Raw genomic sequence first — 21,998 nt, forward strand, 5'->3', positions numbered from 1 at the left:
TCTACAACCGGAAAAGGCACCAACTTCCGGTTATTGATCTAAAAGCATTGCTATCACATCTAAACTTTTCAAATATACACGTAGTAGCTAAAACAAATAAAAATAGCAGATTAATTTTATTTTTTATATTATTGCTTCTTATTCATGTTCAAAGCATCGTAACTGCCGTTTCTTTTTTTATGATGAATTATTGTGAAACGTTTGTCTTACGGTAATTCCTCGTTTTCTGCAGTGTTATTTTCTAAAAAGGTCACGCGGTCGCAGAAACGGTTTACAGTAGTCAAGTCAATCGTCTATTATACATTGAAATACCTTAAACATACATATACATACATATTGTTAAAAAATAACTTAGTCAAATTATAATTTTAAAATCATCTTGTTGCGAGCAGAGACGGGAATCGTAGGCAGAGTGTCAAACAAAGGCGAAAACGAAAGCCGCTTTAATGACATTTAAACTTGCAATAACAAAACAAACACAAGAGCGGCTCGAGCCGGCCGAATTAAGAGTCCCCCTAGAAACTCGCTGACTAAACAATGGTTCTGTGGGTGAATTATGTACAGTAAAACCCACTACAAGACCAACTACTTTACTTAACACTTTGTCACCTTCGTGTGGAGATAGAAAACAGCATTTGGTGTTAATAACCATATTCAAGCATTTTTTTCATTTTTCCAATATCAAACTTTTTCTGAAAAAGCCACTCGGGAGCAATAACAGCCACATGCCGCTGCAGGCAAGTTTGTTGAACAATTTTCCTCTGCGTCTTGGTTCGCCTGTCCCTCTGCGCGAAGGCTCATAACTTCCTCATAGTCCTCCTCGGTTTCTGCCACACTCAGTATTCGTTTTGATTGTGTATCTGACGTTTTGCATCTGTTGTTTTTCTTGCATTTGCTACAGACTTTCCCATGAGCAGGACAGCTCTTTTCTCCACTTATCTTGTTTCCCACAGTTCCTGCAGTTCTTGATTACCTTCGCCCCTGCGCTCCAATAATTTTTCTTAACTGCTTGCACTTCTTCGCCTACTCGTCTCTCGATTGTCTTCACATTTCCCTTCTATAGATCCGCTGCTCTGCATAGTTCGATGCTTCTTCCCAACATCAGATCTGCCTCGGGCAGCAAGCGCTCTCTCACGTGCGAGTCCTGGATTCCGCACACTATTTTATCCATAATCAGAGTCTTTTGCAGCCCCAAAGTTGCAAGTATCCGCAAGAACTCTTAAGTCAGTAACGTACTTGTCAATCGTTTCATTAGCGTTCTGGTTTCTGGAGAAAAACCTGTATCTCAACCGTTTCATTTGGTTTAGGACTACAGTGTTTGTCGAACAGCGCTATTAGCTTGACCAAAGTTTCCTCCCTTTGCTCTACTGGTCTGAGTGTAGTCCACAGCGTTTTTCTCAGTTCCCTGCCGGTTTCTCCAATCAAGTATTTGAACACTTGATTTTCTAATAAAAATGTTTAAATCATATTTCCATTTCATTGCGTATGTTACCGCAGTTTACCCGTCCCACCAAAGATCCACATTCACGCTAGACTGGATGATGAGGCTTTTATTACAGTTGCTGCAAAGTGTCACACAACATATCCACAACATGTGGTTAGCACCTCTGCTGGCTTTCAACACGTTAGCAGCGCGCTGTAGACTGCCCTAAAACATCAAATAGTTTTCTTTTCAGTTTACATAAAACACATTTTAGAATATCAACCATCACAATACATTTTAACAAGACACTTTTAACAAGAGATCGTACAGTGGTTTTAACGTTTACAATGAATTCAACATATTTTTTCTTTAATCTGAAATTTAACCAACATCATCCTTTTTATATATATGAGAAAATAGAAATGATTACAATAACTAGTGTAAAAAGGGGAACAATTTATCTGCAATGAGTCACACAACATATCCACAACATGTGGTTAGCACCTCTGCTGGCTTTCAACACTATAAGGGGAATTAGCATTTTGGTACAACAAAACTAACTTAAATGGCGACAGAAACAAAATGAAAATAAATCCAAACACTCTGACAACATCAACTTCACCACTGTGCATGTTGAGAGATCTGTCAACTGTGGTCTTAATGTTTACGATGAACTTTTTGCGGAGCACCCAAAGATCGTGGCTTACCTTTAGCAGCGCGCTGTAGGCTGCGCACAATATCCGCATTCTGCTCATAAAATCAAAAGCCAAACCAAACCTCACCCCATACCAGCAGGTGGCACTGTTGGACTCGTCATTGCAGTTTACTTATACATAAACTATACAAACATATTTTAGCAGAAATTTTAACCAAACAAAAGTTATTAACTTATCTGTATTGATTAGGGAGACCAACCACTTCACTTCAGATAATACTTTGTCACCTTCGTGTGGACATAGAAAACGGCATTTGGTGTCAATGACTAAATTCAAGCACTCTTTAATTTTTCCATTATCAAACATTTTTTCAAAAAGCCACTCTGGAGCACTAAACAGACACATGCTGCTGCAGGCAAGTTTGTTGAACTATCTTCCTCTGCGTCTTGGTGCTTTGTGGGTCCAGAGCGCTGTGATACCATGATGGCTTTTAGAAAAGTTGGAAAAGCTTTACACATAAACACGTTTTAGGTACATGTACAACTCAAACTGTAATGTCATCGTCGTGCGGGCAAGCAGAAAAAAGAATGCAGAAGACAATAGAGGATAAAAATCTGCCAAGTAGCAAAACCGCAAGAAGTAAACAACGATACAACAAGGGATTACTGTATAGGAATGATTGACCATACGATGGCGCTATCATGCAACAATTTGGATGCAATACGAACAAAAAAGACATCGATAGAATTGCGGTTGAAAAATAAAGACAGAAGTTGACATCTTCCTGTGGAGCTAGTTAAAGGAGAACACACATCTGCACATTCAGTGGTAGGTTTCTTAAATGTAAATGCAAAAAAATGAAGTCATCTCAAGCACAGTGACCGTTTTTCACCACCACCCGTGTGACACTGAGCTCTGGCTTGACTCAGAAATCATGGCCCGGAAGAAAAAGGCTTCTCACCAGTGTGGGTTCTTGTGTGGTATTGTAAACCCTGCTTCGATCTGAATCTTTGACCGCAAACAGGGCAAGAAAAAGGCTTCTCACCAGTGTGGATTCTTGTGTGGTTTTGTAAAGCCTGCTTTGAGCTGAATATTTGACCGCAAACTGAACAGGAAAAAAGCTTCTCATCAGTGTGGATTCTTGTGTGTTGGTTTAAAATTGCTTTGAGGCTAACTCTTTGACAGCAAACAGGGTAAGAAAGGGGCTTCTCACGAGTGTGGGTTCTAACATGCGATTTTAAGGAACTCTTACAGCTGAATTTCTGACCACAAATTGAGCAGGAAAAAGGCTTCTCACCAGTGGGTTCTTATGTGTCGGTTTAAGCTACCTTTGTGGTTAAATCTTTGACCACAAACCGAGCAGGAAAATGGCTTCTCACCAGTGTGGGTTCTTGTGTGTTTGTCTAAGCTACATTTCAGGTTAAATCTTTGACCACAATCTGAGCAGGAAAATGGCTTCTCACCAGTGTGGGTTCTTGTATGTTGGTTTAAGCTTGATTTGAGGCTGAATCTATGACCGCAAATTGAGCAGGAAAAAGGCTTCTCGCCAGTGTGGGTTCTTGTGTGTAGGTTTAAGTTTGATTTGAAGCTGAATCTTTGACCGCAAATTGAGCAGGAAAAAGGCTTCTCGCCAGTGTGGGTTCTTGTGTGTTGTTTTAAGTATGCTTTCATGTTAAATCTTTGACCACAAATCGAGCAGGAAAAAGGCTTCTCACCAGTGTGGGTTCTTTTGTGGTATTGTAAAGCCTGCTTCGAGCTGAATTTTTGACCGCACACTGAGCAAGAAAAAGGTTTCTCACCAGTGTGGGTTCTTGTGTGGTCTTCTAAGAGACGCTTCCGGCTGAATGTCTGACTGCAAACTGAGCAGGAAAAAGGCTTCTCGCCAGTGTGGGTTCTTGTGTGTTGGTTTAAGTTTGATTTGAAGCTGAATCTTTGACCGCAAATTGAGCAGGAAAAAGGCTTCTCGCCAGTGTGGGTTCTTGTGTGTTGTTTTAAGTATGCTTTCATGTTAAATCTTTGACCACAAATCGAGCAGGAAAAAGGCTTCTCACCAGTGTGGGTTCTTTTGTGGTATTGTAAAGCCTGCTTCGAGCTGAATTTTTGACCGCACACTGAGCAAGAAAAAGGTTTCTCACCAGTGTGGGTTCTTTTGTGGTATTGTAAATTCTGCTTCGAGCTTATTTTTTGACCGCACACTGAGCAAGAAAAAGGTTTCTCACCAGTGTGGGTTCTTGTGTGGCATTTTAAGGTCCGCTTTAAGCTAAATCTTCGACTGCACACTGAGCAGGAAAATGGCTTCTCACCAGTGTGGGTTCTTGCGTGTTCTTTCAAACGTCCACTAATAGTAAATCTTTCACCGCAAACTGAGCAGGAAAATGGCTTCTCACCAGTGTGGGTTCTTGTGTGTTCGTCTAAGCTACGTTTCAGGTTAAATCTTTGACCACAATCTGAGCAGGAAAATGGCTTCTCACCAGTGTGGGTTCTTGTGTGTTGGTTTAAGCTTAATTTGAGGCTGAATCTTTGATCGCAAATTGAGCAGGAAAAAGGCTTCTCACCAGTGTGGGTTCTTGTGTGGTTTTGTAAAGACTGCTTCGAGCTTAATTTTCGACTGCACACTGAGCAAGAAAATGGCTTCTCACCAGTGTGGGTTCTTGTGTGTTCGTCTAAGCTACGTTTCAGGTTAAATCTTTGACCACAATCTGAGCAGGAAAATGGCTTCTCACCAGTGTGGGTTCTTGTGTGTTGGTTTAAGCTTAATTTGAGGCTGAATCTTTGATCGCAAATTGAGCAGGAAAAAGGCTTCTCACCAGTGTGGGTTCTTGTGTGGTTTTGTAAAGACTGCTTCGAGCTTAATTTTCGACTGCACACTGAGCAAGAAAATGGCTTCTCACCAGTGTGGGTTCTTGTGTGTTGGTTTAAGTTACCTTTCAGGTTAAATCTTTGACCACAAACTGAGCAGGAAAATGGCTTCTCACCAGTGTGAATTACCATATGCAACTTCAAATGACGCTTGAGTCGAAAGGTTTTCCCACACTGAGAACACTTGATATCGCCTTCTGACTGTTCGTCGCCATCAGTGTGCGCAGAGTCTGACGTGTCGTCATCATTAGTTTCCTCGTGTTGACGGGAGCTGCTGCATGGAGGTTCTTCCCAGTTGCTTTCTTCACCTTCAACCTGATTCTCAGTGGTTAATGAGGTCTCAGTCACAGGCAACTCCTTTGAAGATTCCTCTTTTTTAACACAAACAAACTCCTCATCATCCTTCTCCTTTTTAATGCCGGGAAAGTCTGGCTCCTGCAGCACTGGAAGAAGGAACTCTTCACTGACATCTGTGGGACACAAGACACACATGGTATTGTATCGTCCCAAATACACCACAAAATACAATAATAAAGAGATGACAAAATATATGAATAGATTTTTAAAAATGTTTTTGGGGCGGTTAGCGAAAGCGCTCCTGGGAATGTGCTTTCACTGTTTTGGGGTTCATTTTCAAGTGAAGCAGGTGTTTAGGTTTCGGTCCTTGTGGACATCCCTTGATTTGCTTACGTCTGCCCGTGACGCCATTTTATTTTTTTTCATAGCTTTGTGCTTCATTTTTCGTGCTTTTTTTCTTCTTTTGTTCTCTAGTGTGGCTTTTAAGTCTATTTGTGCTTAAGGTTACATGATCGTTGGTAATTAACCTGCTGGTATGGAGGTGCAGGCAGATCCCCCCAGTGGCTGTGCTCCAAATGGCTGTAGATACCATACAATCTGTGAGCGGCGGGCCTAGGACGCAACCATAAAGAAGAATCGTCTGCACCCACCCGGAGTGGGGAACCGGGGCTACACTGTGGGGGTCCCGGCAGCAACGGCCTGGGTTGTGGAAAGTAGAAGTAAGAAGGGAGAGGACCCGCAAAGAGGACTGGAGGATGCTGCTTGGGAGGGTGGGATGACAGAGCTATGCCCTTGCACAATAGTTTTGCCCTTTACACTTTGGTTAACTACTATTAAAAGATAATAACTCTGAAATTGTTTAATTGATGTTGAAAATGTCAGAAAAAGTGTTAAAATGTCATATCGTCATGTCATATTGACAGATATAACAAAATTGTGAATATGCTTGATGGCTGTTGAGATTGTCGTGTTTGTTTTGCTGCTGTTGGTGTCGGTGGATTTGTTCAGAACAAAAACAATCGACTTTGGCCTGGACGAATCTATTGACACTAACAAAGATGTTATATAATGAAATTGTGAATATGCTTGATTGCTAATAAGATTTTCGAGAAGGGTTGTTCAAACCTCACTTTGTGTTTGCTGTTAAAAACGTCATATTGGAATATAATATTGTGAATGTGCTTAATTGCTGTTGAGATTGTCATGATTGTTTTCTGTTATTAGTGTCAATAAATTTGTTCAAACCAAATTTGTGGATGAAAGCTATCAAGACAACGCGAAAAGCCGTTTAGGGGCCGAAAGAGCCCCCTTCTGGCAACAAGTCATTTTCAAGTCATTTTCATTTGTATCGCCCTTAGAGCTAAGATTTATGGCCCGAGCCCGAACCCGAGGCAATTTCGGGCCGGGTCGGGCCTGAAATGTCAGTCATACGGTCGGGTCGGGTCGGGTTCGGTCCTGCTTTTTTTTTTTTTTTTTTTTTTTAATTAATTAATAATGTGTTAAATGTTCATTAAAAATATATACTTAAACTATGTATGGATACTAGACCAAGGAATACTTGTTATAAAATAAATAATTTGGATAAAACGGAGAAGGAGCTGTAATTGCTTTTAACGGAGCCAGAGCATGCTCTGTGCACGTGACGTGAATGCTGTCCTCTTAATAATCTTCCCCTCCGCAAATTCGCGTGATTTTGGCCTGGTATCCCCGATATGGAGTCGGACCAACAAGAAGTTAAGGATAAACTCAAAAGAGGAGAACTGACGAGGAAAACGCACTCTGGTAAGAGTCAAGTGTGGAGCAATTTCAAATTGATAGTAGAAAATGATACACAGACTTGCGTTGGCTTCGCTGAGTGTCAATGTGGCAATTTGCTCGCATACGATAGCAAAAAGACTGGGACCTCGGCGCTGATCAGACATTTAAAAAGCTGTCCTGGCAAAAGTAATGAACGTCAGAGTAATGATCAAGTCGTCAAAATGACGGACGCCCTTAAATGTTTTCGCTACCTCGAAAAAAAACCGTCAATGACAGATTGTCGCTTAATGTGACATCTGCAGTGCAGACACAGAAATATAAAAGATGTAAATGTTTATACAGTTTTATTTAACTTAGGCCTAGATGTTGTAACAAAAGGCAGAGTTTAATTTGTTATCATAAATCACCCCTCCTTATAAATAAAATATGTAATTTCGGGCCCCTCGGGCCGGGCCAGCAAATCCAGTTAATTAGTCGGGCTCGGTCCGGGTCGGGTTTATTACCCCTCGGGCCTGCGTCGGGCTCGGGTGCTTTTTTTGGGCCCGATCTTACCTCTAATCGCCCTTAATCACAAAGATTCTCAAAGGCCACGTGACTTTTCTTACTTGAATTTAAGCCAATCAAACTTCTCTACATTTCAAAGTCCTAGTAATAAAAAATACGATCAAATCTTTTTTAAAAAACACAAACTCCTCCACCCACCAGGCAGAATAGAGGGAACGTAAGTGGCCGCTATGTGGGCACGACAGTAAGCGGCCTTCTAACGCGCTATCTTATCTCGTCTTTGATTTATATCAGTGAGTTTTACCCTGTACCCTCCTGATTGCGTTTTACGTGCAAAAAAAACCCACGATTTCGAGGATATTATGTGAAAGGTAACAAAGTAGGAAATAAATGACCAACCTGCTCTGTTCAACACAATTCGAAGCTGCTTGCAAACCGCCATTTTGTAGTGGTGACTGGACCTCCTCTTTGGGAATTGGAAGCTTATTTTTGAATATTCCTTTCCCTCTTTCGCAGGTTTCAAGCACTCGCTTGATTCATTTAAGGCAAATTGCGCTTTCTGTCGCGACTGGATCGAAACACTTCGTTGCCGAAACAAAAGAGTCTGGCCCCTATGATAGAAAAAAAGCACATGTTCCGTTTTCCTATTTACCACCGGAAAATGCACCAACTTCCGGTTGTTGATCTACTAGCATTGCTATCACATCTAAACTTTTCAAATATACACGCAGTTACTAAAACAAAAGAAAATTAGCATATTAACTGGATTTATGTTTTTATTATTGCTTCTTAGTCACGTTCAAAGCATCATAACTGCTGTTTCTTTTTATATGATGAATTATTGTGAAACGTTTGTCTCACGGTAATTCCTCGGTTTCCGCATTATTTTCCAAAAAGGTCACGCGGTTGCAGAAACAGTTTAGCGTAATCAAGTCAATAGTCTATTATACATTGAAATACCTTAATCATGACAATATATTTTTAAAAAATAACTTAGTCAAATTATAATTTTAAAATCATCTTTCCATTTTATTGCATATCTGTATTAATTAGGGAGACTGTAGCGAGCAGAGACGGGAGTCGTAGGCGGAGTGTCAAACAAAGGTGCCAACGAAAGCTGCTTTAATGACATTTCAACTTGCAATAACAAAACAAACACGAGAGTAGCTCGAGCCGGCCGAATTAAGAGTCCCCCTAGGAACTCGCTAACTAAATAATGGTTCCGTGGGTGAATTATGTAAAACCCACTACACAAGCCCCCCCAGAATTCACCCATAGTCAAAGTCTCTGTGCCTGGTTGGGACGCTGACCCGGCCACTACGGGTACAAGGAGCTGGAACAGCGGGGGGCTGAGAGCTTGTGGACTCAGTTGGAGAGCCCACAGGTGCTGGGGGCGGAGGGTCGTGCCGCAGTAGGACGGCCGCGCCGTGGGGCTTGGGCCAGTTCCAATGGCTTGGACATATCCATGTGGGCAGGCTTAACCCTGTCCACGGAGACAGTCTCTGGCCTACCACCCATGTCCACGACCATGGTCTTGTCACCTTGCTGCAGGACCTTAAACGGTCCATCATAAGGAGGGCGCAATGGTCCGCGGTGGGCATCGTGGCGAATGAAGACAAAACCAGCCGAGCGCAGGTTGGAGGGAACCCGTGAAACTGGCCTGCCGTGTCGCGATGTGGGGATAGGCACAAACGCTCCCGCAGTGCCCTGCAAGATGGACTTTATTTCACCTGGCACCCGCAGCACTTGACCGTAAACCAACTCAGCTGAAGAGCACTGAAGGTCCTCTTTGGGAGCGGTCCTCAGTCCCAGCATGACCCAGGTTAACTTATCGACCCAGTCCCCATCGGTCAGGCTGGCGCGCAGGGCCGCTTTCATCGAGCGGTGGAACCGCTCGCACAACCCGTTAGCCTGGGGGTGGTAGGCAGTGGTGCGGTGAAGTTTGACTCCCAGGCTCTAGGCAACCGTGTTCCACACCTCGGAGGTGAACTGTGCGCCCCTGTCAGATAAGAGATCTGCAGGGGGTCCAAAACGGGCAACCCATGTGCTGATGAACGCCCGGGCCACATCTACAGCTGAGGTGGAAGTCAGCGGAACTGCTTCAGGCCAACGGGTCGTCCTGTCCACCATCGTCAGGAGGTAAGTAAAACCGTGTGAAGGGGGCAGTGGGCCCACCAGGTCAATGTTAACGTGGTCAAACTTCCGTTCGGGGATGGCGAATGTTACCAATGGGGCCTTGATGTGACGGTGCACTTTGGCACGTCAACCCAGTTCCGGACGTCCTTTCACATCCCTTTCCACACAAACTTCTGGGCCACTAGCTTAATGGATGCTTTCCTGCAAGGATGAGACAGGCCGTGTATTGCCTCAAATACAGCCCGACGGCAGGCAGCAGGGACAAGCGGCCTAGGCCAACCCATGGAGAGGTCACAACAAAGCTTGGCCCCTGAGTCTCCGACCGCAACCTCCTCCAGCCGCAAACCAGCGTCTGAGCTCTTGAGCGTTTGGACGCCGTTATCAGAAGCCTGGTCCACACTCATACTGGAATAATCAAGCCCCAATTGCACAGCGCTGATGGTTGCTCTGGACAGGCAATCCGCAACCACGTTGGACTTCCCAGCAATGTGCCTGATGTCAGTCGTGTATTCCGATATGGCGCTGCTGGCAGGCGGACCACGGTTCAGACGTCTTGGACATGGAGAACGTAAGAGGCTTATGATCAACAAAGACGATGAACTCACGGCCCTCCAAGATGAAACGGAAGTGGCGAATCGCCAACCAGATGGCAAGTAGTTCTCTGTCGAATGCACTGTATTTACGTTTTCTGGGGACCAGCTGGCGACTAAAAAAGGCGAGTGGCTGCCAAGCATTGTCAACCCACTGCTCGAACACGGCACCCACTGCTAGGTCTGATGCGTCTGTAGTCAGTGCGACTGGGGCTCCGGGGGCTGGGTGAGCTAGCATGGCTGCCTGGCACAGCGCGGTTTTTGTGTCCTCGAATGCCTTGGTCCTCTCAGCGGTCCATTCAACAGCTTGATTGGGTGACCTACCCTTGAGGGCCTCGTAGAGTGGGCGCATGACATCAGCGGCTCGGCGAATAAACCTATGGTAGAATGTCACCATGCCGAGAAACTCCCTGTGGCCCCATGCTGTTGGTGGCTGAGGAAAGGTGGAGACGGCCTCTACCTTAGACGGTAGGGGGGGAAGCCCCATCCTTGGTGATGAGATGCCCAAAGAAGTGGATGGAGGGTACGCCAAAAACACATTTCGCGGGATTTATAATCAGGCCATGCTGACTGAGCTTGGTGAAGAGGTCTCTGAGGTGCTCCAAGTGTTCCTCTTCTGAGGAGCTGGCAACAAGGACGTCGTCCAGGTAGACGAACACAAAAGGCATGTCCCTGAGCACTGAATCCATCAGCCTTTGGAAGGACTGAGCGGTATTTTTCAGTCCGAACGGCATCCTGAGAAATTCGAACAACCCAAATGGAGTTATCACGGCCGTCTTCGGTATATCTGAGGGATGCACTGGCAGTTGGTGGTATCCCCGCACTAGGTCCACCTTGGAAAAGAGAAGTTTGCCCGCCAGGTGTGCAGAGAAGTCTTTAATGTGCGGGACTGGGTAACGGTTGGGCGTGGTAGCCTCGTTAAGGCGGCGATAGTCCCCGCATGAGCGCCAGCCACCGCCTGGTTTCGGGACCATGTGTAGTGGAGAGGCCCAGGGGCTGTCTGATCGGCGAATGATGCCGAGACGTTCCATGTCAGCAAATTCGGATTTAGCAGCTGCCAGTCTGTCTGGATTGAGTCGTCGGGCCCTGGCATGAACAGGGGGCCCCTTGGTTTCAATGTGGTGCTCAACCCCATGTCTGGTCGTGGAAGCTGAGAAGGTGGGCTTCGCCAGACTGGGGAACTCAGCGAGGAGCCGGTGGTAAATATCACCGTCCAAGAGAGAGCTGGACAGACCCTCAAAAATCCCTTTGTCGCGGACACACGCGAGAGAGGAGAAATTCAATGCGTCAACGAGGCGGCCATTTTTCACATCGACGAGTAATCCATTGGCACACAGAAAATCTGCACCAAAAAGAGGAAAAGCAATATCCGCAGTGACAAAGTCCCATGTAAACTGCTGACCCCCAAAACACACGTCCACTGTCCGTGTCCCGTATGTGCGGATGGGGGTGTCATTGGCAGAAGTTAATGGAGGTCCATGTGTTCCCCCCCCTGGGCCCAAAACGTGCATGGTAGTAACACAGACCTGTCAGTGGCCGCGCGTGCCTTGCTGGCTGGGGGCGTCGCACTTGATGGTGTGTAGGTGCGTGTAGGGGGCCAGCACCTCATGTGTGTATCTATGTGTGGCCAGGAAAAACCGGTCCGCTTCCTCTGCCAGTGCACGCGGATCTGTAATGGTTGTATTCGCAAGCGCCGTCTGGACATGCGGCGGCATGTGACGCAGAAAAAGTTCAGTGAAAAGAAAATTAGGCAAGCAAGTTTAACATCATTTCCATGTGATCCGATGGCTTACTGTCTCCTAAGCCCTGAATAGCAAGGAGGCGTCGAGCACGCTCAGAATGCAACAGTTCAAAGATTCTGAGGAGATATGCCTTCAGTCCCTTATATTTATCCAGTTCAGGAGGGGATGTGATGAAGCTCACCGCTCTGGCTGCAGTTGAGCTCCCCGGAGCAGACACCACGTGGTAATAGCGAGAGTCATCATCAGTGATCCCGAGCAGGGCGAATTGAGTCTCTGCTTGTGCGAACCATGTTAACGCCGATGACTCCCAGAACTCGGGGAGCTTGAGAACGGGCGCGTATGCCATGTCGGTATGCTCAGTATTATGCACGGCCTCGGAAACTTCCACGAGACTAATGTCGGGGTCACCAATGTCGCTAGCAGAGACGGGAGTCGTAGGCGGAGTGTCAAACAAGGTGCCAACGAAAGCTGCTTTAATGACATTTAAACTTGCAATAACAAAACAAACACGAGAGTAGCTCGAGCCGGCCGAATTAAGAGTCCCCCTAGGAACTCGCTGACTAAACAATGGTTCCGTGGGTGAATTAAATTTACAGGTGGTAAATGCGGCCAAACCGACAACTTGCCAGTTCGACCCGCTCCCAGGTTCACTTATTAAAAGTCTTTTTGGCGTCCTTGGACCTTCAGTTCTAAATATTATAAACATATCACTCTCCTCAGGTGTAGTTCCAGCAGCTTTTAAGTCCGCCGTTATTAAACCCACACTGAAACGACCCAACCTTGATCCAGAAATATTAAGTAATTACAGACCTGTGTCAAACCTACCTTTCCTCTCTAAAGCAAGGTTCTCTTAGTATTGTACAAAATCATACATGGACTTGCTCCCTGTTATCTTTCAGATCTGATCTGCCACTATGTCCCGGTCCGAAGCCTACGATCTGAGAGTGCTGGTCTTCTGATGATCCCGAGAGCAAAGAAGTGTTCTGCTGGTTCGAGAGCGTTCTCCATCCGGGCACCGGTGCTGTGGAATGCTCTTCCCCCTGAGATCCGATCTGCAACCTCAGTGGAAATGTTTAAATCTAAACTTAAAATTCACTTCTACTCCATAGCATATGAATAATAACCTACTCTTCTCGTCGGCTGAAAAATAGTCTGTGTAATATAGTGTAATAATCTGTGAAGCCCTTTGAGTCTCTTTGTGATTTAGGGCTATACAAATAAAAATGACTTGAAAATGACTTGAATTATGTACAGTAAAACCCACTACAAGACCAACTACTTTACTTAACACTTTGTCAACTTCGTGTGGAGATAGAAAACGGCATTTGGTGTTAATAACCATATTCAAGCACTCTTAAATTTTTCCAATATCAAACTTTTTTTGAAAAAGCCACTCGGGAGCAATTAACAGCCACATGCCGCTGCAGGCAAGTTTGTTGAACAATTTTCCTCTGCCTCTTGGTTCGCCTGTCCCTCTGCGCGAAGGCTCTTAACTTCCTCATAGTCCTCCTCGGTTTCTGCCACACTGTGTATTCTTTTTGATTGTTTATCTGACGTTTTGCATCTGGAAGCAAAGTGGTTGTTTTTCTTGCATTTGCTGCAGACATTCCCATGAGCAGGACAGCTCTTTTCTCCACTCATCTTGTTTCCTACAGTACCTGCAGTTCTCAATTACCTTCGCCCCTGCGCTCCAATAATTTTTCTTAACTGCATGCACTTCTTCACCTACTTGTCTCTCGATTGTCTTCACATTTCCCTTCCATAGATCCGCTGCTCTGCATAGTTCGATGCTTCTTCCCAACATCAGATCTGCCTCGGGCAGCAAGCGCTCTCTCACGTGCGAGTCCTGGATTCCGCACACTATTTTATCCCTAATCAGAGTCTTTTCCAGCACAAAAGCTGCAAGTATCCGCAAGAACTCTTAAGTCAGTAACGTTCTTGTCAATCGTTTCATCGGCGTTCTGGTTTCTGGAGAAAAACCTGTATCTCAACCGTTTCATTTAGTTTAGGATTACAGTGTTTGTCGAACAGCGCTATTAGCTTGACCAAAGTTTCCTCCCTTTGCTCTACTGGGCTGAACGTAGTTCCCAGCGTTTTTTCCCAGTTCCCTGCCGGTTTCTCCAATCAGGTATTTGAACACTTTTACCTTTATTTTGTCGTCTGACTCCACCAAAGTTATGTCCACATACAATGAAAAACCCATCTTTCCACGTCATCCATGTTTTCGCCAGGCAGTTGGAATGCCTATCCAATCTGGCGGGAGGTTTCCATCGTCTTTTCACGTTTGTTTACGTTGTCCTCCGCTTCTTCTTTTCTCTCACTTTCTTCATTCGACATCCGTTAGCATTAATAAGTTCGATAATACCGCTGCCACCATGGTTTACGTTAGATATTCAGGGTTGGGTAGGGTTACTTTAACTTGATTACTTTCAATGACTTTTGGATGACTCCAATACCAAATATGCTAATAAAAGACAAACACAGCGTTTTTCCCAGTTCCATGCCGGTTTCTCCAATCAAGTATTTGAACACTTGATTTTTCAATTAAATTTTTAAAATCATATTTCCATTTTATTGCGTATGTTACCGCCGTGTACCCGTCCCACCAAAGATCCACATTCACGCTAGACTGGATGATGAGGCTTTTATTACAGTTGCTGCAAAGTGTCACACGACATATCCACAACATGTGGTTAGCACCTCCGCTGGCTTTCAACACGTTAGCAGCGCGCTGTAGACTGCCCTAAAACATCGAATAGTTTTCTTTTCAGTTTACATAAAACACATTTTAGAATATCAACCATCACAATACATTTTAACAAGAGATCACAAACTAACTTAAATGGCGACAGAAACTTAAATGTAAATGCAAAAAAATGAAATCATCTCAGACACAGTGACCGTTGCTATTATCACCAGTACCTGTGTGACACTGAGCTCTGGCCTGTTTCAGGAATCATGGCCCGGAGGAAAAAGGCTTCTCACCAGTGTGGATTCTCAAGTGGTGTTTTAAGGTTTTCTTCAAGGTGAACTTTTCACCACAAAATGAGCAGGAAAAAGGCTTCTCACCAGTTCATCAGCTTTCCTGGAAACTTCAGTGTGTACGTTGCAAGGTTGAATCCCCTCACCCCCCACCCATCTAGCCGCACCGGGAGAAACATACATCGTAACAGTGTTGTTTTCCAAAAAGACACACGGTCGTCAGAAACAGTTTACAGAAGTCAATCGCCTATTATACATTGAAATACCTTAAACATGACAATATATTGTCACCGTACTGCATTACGGTGTGGTATGCTGGGTGCACAGCAGCAGACGGGAAAACGCTCCAGAGGGTCATCAAAACAGCCCAGAAAATCGTCGGTTGCTCTCTGCCCAGTCTGAAGGACATTGCCTGCTCTCGCTACCTCAGCAGAGCAGAAAACATCATCGAGGACTTTTCTCACCCCGGCCCCCACTTCTTCGATCTGCTGCCTTCCGGCAGGCGCTACGGGTCACACAAAACAAAAAGAAACAGACTCAGAGACAGTTTCTTCCCCAGAGCCATTACCACCCCAAACAGACACCGCACAAAAAACTGAAAAACTCTAGCAAAAATACTACCTCATACGAACGTAAAATGGTACTCGTGTCTATGTTTACTGCTCAGATTGCACAATGTTGACTATTTTTGCACCAAATGCATAATTGCACAAACCCTGACGATACCAAACTGTAACATCCTACATGCCGACATTTCTTGTGTAAATATTGTGTAAACTATAACTATAACCTTATCCTCCTTGTTTTATAACCTTATCTTCTTGGTGTTTTTACCTCACTGTGACTGTGTGAACCTGGAGTAGCATGCCCAATTTCGTTGTCAAAATACGTTTACCCATTTTGTAACAATGACAATAAAGGTATATTCTATTCTATTAAAAACAACTTACTCTCGGATTAAAATGTTTAAATCATATTTCCATTTTATTGTGTTATGTTAACAAGAGATCACACAGTGGTTTTAACGTTTACAATGAACTTAACATATTGTTTCTTTAATCTGAAATATAACCAACATCATCCTTTTTATATATATATGAGAAAATAAGAATAATTACAATAACTAGTGTAAAAAGGGGAACAATTTATCTGCAATGAGTCGCACAACATATCCACAACATGTGGTTAGCACCTCTGCTGGCTTTCAACACTATAAGGGGAATTAGCATTTTAGTACAACAAAACTAACTTAAATGGCGACAGAAACAAAACAAAATCAAATCCAAACACCCTAACGACATCAACTTCACCACTGTGCATGTTGAGAGATCTGTCAACTGTGGTGTTAATGTTTACGATTAACTTTTTGCGGAGCACCCAAAGATCGTGGCTTACCTTTAGCAGCGCGCTGTAGGCTGCGCACAATATCCGCATTCTGCTCATAAAATCAAATGCCAAACCAAACCTTACCTCATACCAGCAGGTGACACTGTTGGACTCCTCATTGCAGGACGCTTATACATAAACTATACAAACATGTTTTAGCAGAATTTTTTACCAAACAAAAGTTATTAATACACCCATTACACATATCTGTATTGATTAGAGAGACCAACACTTCACTTCAGATAATACTTTGTCACCTTCGTGTGGACATAGAAAACGGCATTTGGTGTTAATGACCAAATTCAAGCACTCTTTAATTTTTCCATTATCAAACATTTTTTTCAAAAAGCAACTCTGGGGCACTAAACAGACACATGCTGCTGCAGGCAACAATCTTCCTCTGTGTCTTGGTGCTTTGATAACATGATGGCTTTTAGAAAAATTGGAAGTTGGAAAGGATTTACACATAAACACGTTAAAGGTATGTGTACAACTCAAACTTTAATGTAATTGTCGCACAGGAAAGAAAAGAGGCTGGTAAACTATTTAGCCAATAAAAATCTGCCAAGTAGCAAAACCGCAATAAGGGATTACTGTATAGGAATGATTGACTTTACAATAGCGCTTCCATGCAACAATTTGGATGCAATACGAACAAAAGAGACATAGATAGAATTGCGGTTTAAAAAAAAAGACAGAAGTTGACATCCTCCTGTGGAGCTAGTTAAAGGAGAACACACATCTACACATTCAGTGGTAGATTTCTTAAATGTAAATGCAAAAAAATGAAGTCATCTCAAGCACAGTGACCGTTTTTCACCACCACCCGTGTGACACTGAGCTCTGGCCTGACTCAGGAATCATGGCCCGGAAGAAAAAAAGCTTCTCACCAGTGTGGATTGTTGTATGTTTTTTCAAGTGTGTCTTCCACCTGAATTTTTCACCACAAATCGAGCAGGAAAAAGGCTTCTCACCAGTGTGGGTTCTTCTGTGGTATTGTAAACCCTGTTTTGATCTGAATCTTTGACCGCAAACAGGGCAAGAAAAAGGCTTCTCACCAGTGTGAATTGTTGTATGTTTTTTCAAGTGTGTCTTCTGTCTGAAACGTTCACCACAAATTGAGCAGGAAAAAGGCTTCTCACCAGTGTGGGTTCTTGTGTGGTATTGTAAACCCTGCCTCGAGCTGAATCTTTGACTGCAAATTGAACAGGAAAAAGGCATCTCACCAGTGTGGGTTCTTGTGTGTAGGTTTAAGTTTGATTTGAGGCTGAATCTTTGACCACAAATTGAGCAGGAAAAAGGCTTCTCGCCAGTGTGGGTTCTTGTGTGTCGCTTTAAGCATGCTTTCATGTTAAATCTGTGACCACAAATCAAGCAGGAAAAAGGCTTCTCACCAGTGTGGGTTCTTTTGTGGTGTTGTAAAACCTGCTTCGAGCTGAATTTTTGACCGCACACTGAGCAAGAAAAAGGTTTCTCACCAGTGTGGGTTCTTGTGTGGTATTGTAAACCCTGCTTCGATCTGAATCTTTGACCGCAAACAGGGCAAGAAAAAGGCTTTTCACCAGTGTGGATTGTTGTATGATTTTCCAACTGTGTCTTCTGTCTGAAACATTCACCACAAATTAAGCAGGAAAAAGGCTTCTCACCAGTGTGGGTTTTTGTGTGGTATAGTAAACCCTGCTTAGATCTGAATCTTTGACTGCAAACAGGGCAAGAAAAAGGCTTCTCACCAGTGTGGATTGTTGTATGCTTTTTCAACTGTGTCTTCTGTCTGAAACATTCACCACAATTTGAGCAGGAAAAAGGCTTCTCACCAGTGTGGGTTCTTTTGTGGTTTTGTAAAGCCTGCTTCGAGCTGAAATTTTGACCGCACACTGAACAGGAAAAAGGCTTCTCACCAGTGTGGGTTCGTGTGTGTCATTTTAGGGTCCACTTTGAGCTAAATCTTCGACTGCACACTGAGCAGGAAAATGGCTTCTCACCAGCGTGGGTTTTTGTGTGTTTTTTCAAGTTCCCACTATGAGTAAATCTTTCACCGCAAACTGAACAGGAAAAGGGCTTCTCACCAGTGTGGGTTCTTGTATGTCGGTTTAAGTTTGCTTTCAGGCTGAATCTTTGACCGCAATCTGAGCAGGAAAATGGCTTCTCACCAGTGTGAATTACCATGTGCAATTTTAAACGAAACTTGAATCGAAAGGTTTTCCCACACTGAGAACACTTGATATCGCCTTCAGACTGTTCGTCGCCATCAGTGTGCGCAGAGTCTGACGTGTCGTCCTCATTAGTTTCCTCGTGTTGACGGGAGCTGCTGCATGAAGGTTCCTCCCAGTTCCTTTCTTTGTGTTCAACCTGATTCTCGGTGGTTAATGAAGTCTCGGTCACAAGCAACTCTTTGAAATGTTCCTCCTCTTTAACACAAATAAGCTCCTCGTCATCCTTCTCCTTTTTAATGCCGGGAAAGTCTGGCTCCTGCAGCACAGGAAGAAAGAAATCTTCACTGACATCTGTGGGACACAAGACACACATGGTATTGTATCATCCCAAATACACCACAAAATACCATAATAAAGAAATGACAAAATATATGAATAGATTTTTTAAAATGTTTTTGGGGCGGTTAGCGAAAGCGCTCCTGGGAATGTGCTTTCACTGTTTTGGGGTTCACTTTCAAGTGAAGCAGGTGTTAAGGTTTTGGTCCTTCTGGACATCCCTTGATTTGCTTACGTCTGCCTGTGTCGCCATTTTATTTGTTTTCATAGCTTTGTGCTTCATTTTTCGTGCTTCTTTTCTTCTTTTGTTCTCTAGTGTGGCTTTTAAGTCAATTTGTGCTTAAGGTTACATGATCGTTGGTAATTTGTGGATGAAAGCTATCAAGACAATGCGAAAAGCCGTTTAGGAGCCCAATGAGCCCCCTTCTGGCAACAAGTCATTTTTATTTGTATAGAGGGCTCCGAGCTTTGTGCTAAAAATAGTAACACGGCTTCGTGCCGCCATTTCGGAAGTCAGTCGATTACAAGAGGTGATAGCGAGAGGAGCAAATATTTACTCAGTTTGTCTATTTATTTACTCAACTAGCTTCGTTTGTGTACGGATTTTGTCCATCAACACTATGGAAAACTACGTGGAGAGTTTAGACAAGCAAGCACGCGAGCGGTATGCTGCGAAGTTGCATTTTATTGGAAAATTGGATCCCTGCAAAATTAAAAACAAGGACTGGAAGTCTGATCCCGATTTGTTGCCGTGAGTGACTTACATCGAACTTGTTAACTATCTTATTTTCCACCCAACTCCCCTTTGTGAACTGAAGGATTTTCAAAATTACAAAAGTATGGAAGCCTACGACAGATTTGTGTCTGGTTGGGTTCGGGATGTGTCTGTGCACACAAGCGAAGGTGATGAAAACAAGACTGTGAAAGGGAAAGTTCTACATTCTCAGAGTTTGTCTCAGCCAAGTTTACAACCATGGATCATTGTTGACAAGTCATCATCGATTCTGTGTGCCCATTGCAACTGTGTTGCAGGTTTAGGGGAATGTTGTTCTCATGTTGCTTCCCTTTTGTTCTATGTTGAACAACCCGGGAAAGGCAACGCTTCTCCGAACGGCGCACCGGTGGCTAAGTTAGCTTAGCTTTCTATTGACGCGAGTTGACTGAGGAAAGGAGACTCTCTTTCCCTGAAACCGCGTTGAATTTCTCCACCAAAATAGTGTACGAATGAGAAACGGAGTTTTGTTCGGTTTTTAAATGTCGTTTTCGGCGAAATACCTCACATATATGTTATAAAAGTAGTTTGGGGTCGTCTTCGCCGTTGACTTTTCTCCTGAGCTTCAATCCCCTGATCGTAAACACACTTCGGAAGTCTAAAGAAGCCCTTCCTACCCTTTTCCCCTCGGCTACAACAGCCAACAATAACGCACGTATTCGGCATTACAATGTAGAATCTAACTGGTTCGCTGAACAATAACAATGAAGTGAAAAGCTTTGTGGACTTCCAAAATGGCCGCCAGCAATGCATTGTGGGTAATCTTAGGACCTCGAAGCACTATATAGCCCTTAATCACGAAGATTCTCAAAGGAAGCCACGTGACTTTTCTTACTTGAATTCAAGCCAACCAAACTTCTCATATTTCAAAGTCCCAGTAATAAAAAAAAATACAATCAAATCTTTTTTAAAAAACACGAACTCCTCCACCCACCCAGCAGATTAGAGGGAACATAAAAGGCCGCTATGTGGGAACGACAGTAAGCGGCCTTCTAACGCGCTTGCTTATCTTATCAAGGATATATATCTGCGAGTTTTACCCTCTATCCGCCCGATTACGTTTTACAAACAAGAAAATGTGATTTTGAGGATATTACATTAAAGGTAACAAAGTAGGAAATAAATGACCAACCTGCTTCGTCCAACACAACTCCAATCTGCTCACAGGCCGCCATTTTGTAGTGGTGACTGGACCTCCTCTTTGGGAATTGGAAGCTTATTTTTGAATATTCCTTTCCCTCTTTCGCAGGTTTCAAGCACTCGCTTGATTCATTTAAGGCAAATTGCGCTTTCTGTCGCGACTGGATCGAAAGACTTCGTTGCCGAAACAAAAGAGTCTGGCCCCTATAATAGAAAAAGCACAAGTTCCGTTTCCCTATCTACAACCGGAAAAGGCACCAACTTCCGGTTATTGATCTAAAAGCATTGCTATCACATCTAAACTTTTCAAATATACACGTAGTAGCTAAAACAAATAAAAATAGCATATTAATTTTATTTTTTATATTATTGCTTCTTATTCATGTTCAAAGCATCGTAACTGCCGTTTCTTTTTGTATGATGAATTATTGTGAAACGTTTGTCTTACGGTAATTCCTCGTTTTCTGCAGTGTTATTTTCTAAAAAGGTCACGTGGTCGCAGAAACGGTTTACAGTAGTCAAGTCAATCGTCTATTATACATTGAAATACCTTAAACATACATATACATACATATTGTTAAAAAATAACTTAGTCAAATTATAATTTTAAAATCATCTTGTTGCGAGCAGAGACGGGAATCGTAGGCAGAGTGTCAAACAAAGGCGAAAACGAAAGCCGCTTTAATGACATTTAAACTTGCAATAACAAAACAAACACAAGAGTGGCTCGAGCCGGCCGAATTAAGAGTCCCCCTAGAAACTCGCTGACTAAACAATGGTTCTGTGGGTGAATTATGTACAGTAAAACCCACATCAAGACCAACTACTTTACTTAACACTTTGTCACCTTCGTGTGGAGATAGAAAACAGCATTTGGTGTTAATAACCATATTCAAGCATTTTTTTCATTTTTCCAATATCAAACTTTTTCTGAAAAAGCCACTCGGGAGCAATAACAGCCACATGCCGCTGCAGGCAAGTTTGTTGAACAATTTTCCTCTGCGTCTTGGTTCGCCTGTCCCGGCTCCTAGGCTTTGTAGCGTATAATGAACTGACCGATAACGGATAATGGATAATGAATAACGAAGATAGATCAATAACCCTTAAAAACCCCAACCCCCCCCCCCCCCCCCCCTCTGCGCGAAGGCTCATAACTTCCTCATAGTCCTCCTCGGTTTCTGCCACACTCAGTATTCGTTTTGATTGTGTATCTGACGTTTTGCATCTGTTGTTTTTCTTGCATTTGCTACAGACTTTCCCATGA

At 43.6% G+C, this 21,998-nt stretch overlaps 2 protein-coding genes across 4 annotated transcripts; both read right to left on the bottom strand.

Annotated features, from left to right (window-relative positions):
- Nucleotides 1-3,216: 3,216 nt before the first annotated feature.
- Nucleotides 3,217-8,132, bottom strand: LOC148349896 (uncharacterized). The gene is made up of 2 exons (XM_088355445.1): nucleotides 7,897-8,132; nucleotides 3,217-5,408 (listed from the first exon to the last, which is right to left on the bottom strand). The coding sequence occupies exons 1-2, from the start codon at nucleotides 7,937-7,939 to the stop codon at nucleotides 3,373-3,375; spliced, it is 2,079 nt and encodes a 692-aa protein (XP_088211571.1). The 5' UTR covers nucleotides 7,940-8,132; the 3' UTR covers nucleotides 3,217-3,372.
- A 6,462-nt stretch (nucleotides 8,133-14,594) lies between these two features.
- LOC148349897 (uncharacterized) lies at nucleotides 14,595-20,981 on the bottom strand. 3 transcript variants are annotated; one of them, XM_088355499.1, is made up of 4 exons: nucleotides 20,727-20,981; nucleotides 18,400-18,837; nucleotides 17,476-17,528; nucleotides 15,354-15,452 (listed from the first exon to the last, which is right to left on the bottom strand). In XM_088355499.1, the coding sequence occupies exons 1-4, from the start codon at nucleotides 20,767-20,769 to the stop codon at nucleotides 15,408-15,410; spliced, it is 579 nt and encodes a 192-aa protein (XP_088211625.1). In that variant the 5' UTR covers nucleotides 20,770-20,981; the 3' UTR covers nucleotides 15,354-15,407. The 3 variants fall into 3 exon arrangements, with proteins under 3 accessions (XP_088211623.1, XP_088211625.1, XP_088211624.1); XM_088355497.1 differs by lacking the exon at nucleotides 17,476-17,528 and having other exon boundaries at nucleotides 14,595-15,452; XM_088355498.1 differs by lacking the exon at nucleotides 15,354-15,452 and having other exon boundaries at nucleotides 15,462-17,528.
- Between the last annotated feature and the right edge of the window lie 1,017 nt (nucleotides 20,982-21,998).

The sequence above is a fragment of the Urocampus carinirostris genome, chromosome 16, assembly GCF_059441175.1.
Source record: "Urocampus carinirostris isolate Australia breed hairy pipefish chromosome 16, RoL_Ucar_1.0, whole genome shotgun sequence".
Classification (NCBI taxonomy): Eukaryota; Metazoa; Chordata; class Actinopteri; order Syngnathiformes; family Syngnathidae; genus Urocampus; species Urocampus carinirostris.